General features: G+C 32.8%; 1 protein-coding gene across 7 annotated transcripts in view; it reads right to left on the reverse strand.

Moving 5' to 3' along the window:
- Positions 1–5,000, reverse strand: part of LOC119580819 (glycoprotein-N-acetylgalactosamine 3-beta-galactosyltransferase 1-like) — a 53,020-nt gene that overhangs the window by 39,027 nt on the left and 8,993 nt on the right. For 5 of the 7 annotated variants that reach the window (XM_037928947.1, XM_037928949.1, XM_037928953.1 and 2 more), the window contains exon 3: positions 2,085–2,211. The exons of 1 other annotated variant lie outside the window; for it this stretch is intronic. In XM_037928947.1, coding sequence (XP_037784875.1) covers positions 2,085–2,203 — 119 coding nt within the window. In that variant the 5' untranslated portion in view covers positions 2,204–2,211. Of the gene's footprint in view, positions 1–2,084; positions 2,212–4,525; positions 4,624–5,000 lie in introns of those variants that run through there. One more of the 7 variants, XM_037928946.1, reaches the window with a different exon arrangement.

Below are 5,000 nucleotides of genomic sequence, written 5' to 3' on the forward strand. Positions count from 1 at the left end.
ATCGATGGTGTTATTTTTATTGTAAACATTAGAATTAATATAATGTTATAAACATTAGTAACAGCAAAATAAGATAGCGTAAAATATTTTCGTAAATCAACGAAAAGGGTGAACGGGCGAGACAGGCAGTACTCGTAACTGGCTCATTGGTGACTTAGTACAAGTGTAGCCATCTACGTGTAAAAACAATTAAACAAGTAAACTCACAGTGGGCATAGCATGTACGTACATGCCATGCCTGTCAGCAATGGGTTAACAGTCCAAACTGACCCCACCTGGTCTCCCCCCCCCCAAAAAAAAAATAAATAAAAATAAATAAATAAAAATAAAATAAAATAAAATAAAAATAAAATATCACAAAGGAAAAATTACATCCTGGCACTGATGGGTTAATTATCACCATTAATTAATTCATAGTAGCATTATCATTCTCTTCATTATCATTCTTCATGATTAGCTTCCCCATGCAGCTGTTAAATTGGAGAGTAACCTGTCCATTTAAGGTTCAGATTAATGTCTGCTTATCAAAATGTAAATAATTAGTTAGCATTTGTTGTAGTTAGCATAAATATTTCTGCTATTCCATCTTGCCTATTTCATATCATAAATTTATGTGCATCAGAAAGAGCTGATATATACATCTAGAACAGAATAACAACTAGTTTCTTTTTAAGCAATTTATATATATAGCTTTCTCATTCTCATAATAATTATTCACACTATCATACACCAGAATAACATAAACAGGAAAATCTTACTGGATCATTTGCATCTAAGTAGCTTTATGAAAACTGTATTTCTATGTAATATTCAATTGTATGGCCAAGAAATAATCAAAGAATTGCTGGCGCGTACGAGACTACACTTTTTCATAATAAAATAAGAAAGGGGTGACCCGGTATCAGACATATAAGAATGAAATCTCAAGAAAATCAGTTTTGTATTTCTACATATAAATACACATTGCGTTAGTTTTCATATCATGCTTCAATACCTATTTTTGGATATCTATCAAATTCAGCAATTAGTGTTAATGCATCAAGAACTGGAGTGATACAAGCACCTTTCATAATGAAGTTCATATACAGTGTTAACAACAGCAGTGGGATGCTCTTCAAAGAAATTACTTTTACTTTCACTAAATAGCTATTACTACCACTACCATACAAATGAAAGACAGAAACAACAATGAGATCTACAATTATTGAAAATATTTCTGGTTTGGTTACACTATATTTATGTGACATGATTTCAACTGCATTAGCTATTGGGCACCACTCAAGTGTGTGGGAGTGAGAAATCAGGAGATGTGAAAAGAAAGGAGAAACCACTCTTACATAGGAATGAGATGAGCAGGCAGAGACTTTGGATGCAAAAAGAGACAATATGTGATACAGGCCTATCTCAATCTATACTATCTGTCTGTCAAAAGGTTTTGAATCTATCTTCAACAACTGAAATAAATTAATGCCTTTTTTTCTTCTGTAAGCACACCAGCTCACCTCCACTACATGAGGTGATTTGGTGTCAGAGATATAATACTATTAACTCCAAATGCAAATAAGACAATATATAATACAATATTACATTGACTCAAATCAACAGTCACCATAAAACAGAAGATTTTCATCAATCTCTTACAAAGGAAAGAAATACATGCATTTTTCCCCCCTTCTTCAAAAAGAACACCATGCAAACTTGTTTAAAAGCATAAAAATATTACATAAAATATCAAAAACGGTAAAACATTAAAGGAGAATCAACATATCTTCCACCAGATACAGATCCCAAACCACCTTGTATAGATGTAACTGAGAGCAAACCAAACAGTTTATGAAATATATTATCTAAGATAAGGTTCTTATACTCCTTTGTTCTATGATGATACGTGTAATTCACACGACATTATCAGTATAGCAGACTAATTCTAACAACTCTTGTTATATTTCATGCTATATTGGGGTGTTGTAGCTAAAAAATCTTTAGCTAACAAGGAAACTATTAGCTCCTCTCTGAATAGAATCCAGCATTAAAAGTCTGTTTGATTTGCTCTCCTGGGTAACCGCCACCAGTTAGTGCTTTACCTAATGCCCTCTATGTAGCGAGGGTGCAGAGTTACAGTGGTGTTTAAGAGATAGAAGGAGAAGAAACCGCAGAACATTCCAGTCCCCAGGGTTAGAATGAAGCTGCGGCTTATGACCATTGTGACTCCTGCAAATAGAATGGGTGTTTATTATTCACTAGGTGCTAAAAATGACTGCTGTGATGGAACACCTTAAGACTAAAGAAAAATGAATAAAGCATTTGAAGCCACAGAACTCAGGCACTGTCTACACAGTTTTGTCAATGTCTTGAATTTATTTCTATTCACCCTTTTCTTCACATCATATTTTTCCCTTTCATGGAAAAAAAATAGTTGCAACATGTTTCCTAAAAAATGAATCTAACAAGTGCTAATATTTGTCCTTTTCAATCAAATGAACCTAATTCCAACTTCAGCTCTCTAAAATTATTACCTGTACATTGGGGGATGAAAAGATAGGAATCTGAATCTGCTATGAAGTTTTTCATTCATCCTTTATAGTGTAATTTTTCCATTTTTCTATAAAAATATATCTGCAGAATGAATTTCTATCTCAAAGCATTGATAATGTTGGTCAGTTATCATTTTTTTATTAATTAATTTATTTATTTACTTTTTAAATCTTATTATTGCAGGTCCAAACTGCAACTTGAGAAAGGGCAGGGTTTTTTTTATCTATCTCCTCATTATATTGTTTATCTTTCTTTCATATTTTTTTCTTTTCTGTTTTTTTGTATAAAATGTATAAAATGATAACCTAACTTTGATTCATATTTCTTTTCTCTTTTTTCTTTTTCTACTTGATACAAATTTGTATAAAATTATAAGAACTTAGCTTTGCATTTTTCTTCTTTTTCTCATTTACTTTTGTTTGTCCCTTATGAGGTACCTGTCATTCATTCCATAAATAATACTGTAAGCATTAATACTGGTCAAAAGGTAAATAATAATAGCTACTTTATTTACACTTTTGGCTACTGCTAGCAAGAGAGCATCCTGTGTGTGTGTGCTGATATACAATAAAACAAGCAAACTAAATAAGTATATTTAGCTACATGAACTCTACTAGTACATATTTAGCCATAAATATATGAGTAAAAATATATTTCCAAAATAATTAAGAGAATGAAAATTACATATATATACAACTTATTCTATGATATCAAAGTACAGACAGATATGCATAGAATGTGCCCTCCCCCCCCAAAAAAAAAAAATAATAATAATAATAAAAAAATAATAACAATAACAACTAACTAAATAAATTCAGTATCTTTTTTTTTTTTTTTTTACATGAAAATCATAACGGCAAAAAAATCTTTCAAATTATATAAACAAGTACAATTCTATTCACACTGTTTATGCAATGGTCTTCCCAAAATAAAGGGACATTTTATAATTTTTGCTTCATTTTGTAAAAACTCTAAACTTTATATTGACCATTTTTTCACTCTCTTCAGACTACCTCTTGTATAATCATTGACTTATGAGTGCCATGATTAGGACCCCAATTGTGTCCTAGTACAAAGGAGGTGGTGGTCTACCTGTAGATCAACGTTTCTCACGTATATATTTACATAAATCCAGGCATTAAGCTTCCTTAAGTGGCAACTCTCCTGAGTGTGTGGCTCATAGGCCTGGCCCACATGACCACTCACATGCACATCAACACATTGGATCTGGTTGTATCTCTGCCTGCACATGGCACAAAACCCAGATTACACTGTGAGGGCACTTTGGAAGAGGATCTTGTATTACTTCCAACGGTAAACAAGTGTGGACCGTACCATCCATAAGCCGTGACTGGAAGAGTGCTGACTCCATAGCATACAGCACATCATATGACAAATATAGAACATGGAAAATGGTAAAAAACATTAACCCTAATGACAGTACCAGAAAATTTCTGTGAGTGACTCAATCGGGCGACTTCTGGCAACTGTCTAGCCTTTTAGCTGGGGAGTTCGCTGCATATAGCAGAACTTTCTGCTCAACATGCTTTAGCGAGTCATGGCATCTATACCATCATGATGAGTTATTTTTCATGATGGCTATAGGCGTGCCCTGTTATAAGAGGTTAAAAAATAGCAAAGGGGAGGCAAGGAGTCTAGACACTGCACATGAGTGTTCATATGTGCTCGACATACAAGCCTAAAGCCCAGATTTTGATCCATGTGTGGGTAGCGAGGCACTCATATCCAATGAGTTAAGTGTGTGACTGACTGAATCAAACACACTATACTTTCAACTTTCTAAGAATTCACTGTAAATCAGTAACCAAATTTGTGTTTAACAGTAAGTGAAAGAAAAGGGATAAGTAACATTAACCTTTAAGAAGTTTCACATGTTTTCTACTATTATAGTTAAATTTAAAAAAGTAGTTTTGAACTTGATTTCACATACATCACTACTTTGAAGAAATAACTGCGTCTTTGCACTTACGTCTTAATCCTCTCCATATTGCCTTAAACATGATGTTTAAACCACATATGTATCACAATCCCTATTTAACAGGTGTTTCAATACAAAAATTTAAGCACTGTTACAGTGGGAACTTTACCAGATGTGAGATTTTATCACTGCCACCTTACATTTTGTAATTTTGCATTCTTCTGTCCTTTCTTTTTTAACTCAACCAGAACTGAAGAATAAATGCAAAAAGTACACAATTAAACAATAATTTCCATTATGCATTCATGAATATTAGAGAACTGACTGGATCCTACAAGAATTTTAAATTATTTTTTGTGTATGTGGCATCTTTCCTTATCATGGAACTGGTTATCTATATGTAACTAAAGGCAGCTCATTGGACAATTGTCTTCTCCAAATTCAGCAATGTTATTCAATACTTTTTATGAATAAATTGTTCACATTTTCTACATAAGTAAGTACATGAATGTAAAACAAAGTAGTA

Source organism: Penaeus monodon, chromosome 14 (genome assembly GCF_015228065.2).
Source record: "Penaeus monodon isolate SGIC_2016 chromosome 14, NSTDA_Pmon_1, whole genome shotgun sequence".
Lineage (NCBI taxonomy): Eukaryota > Metazoa > Arthropoda > Malacostraca > Decapoda > Penaeidae > Penaeus > Penaeus monodon.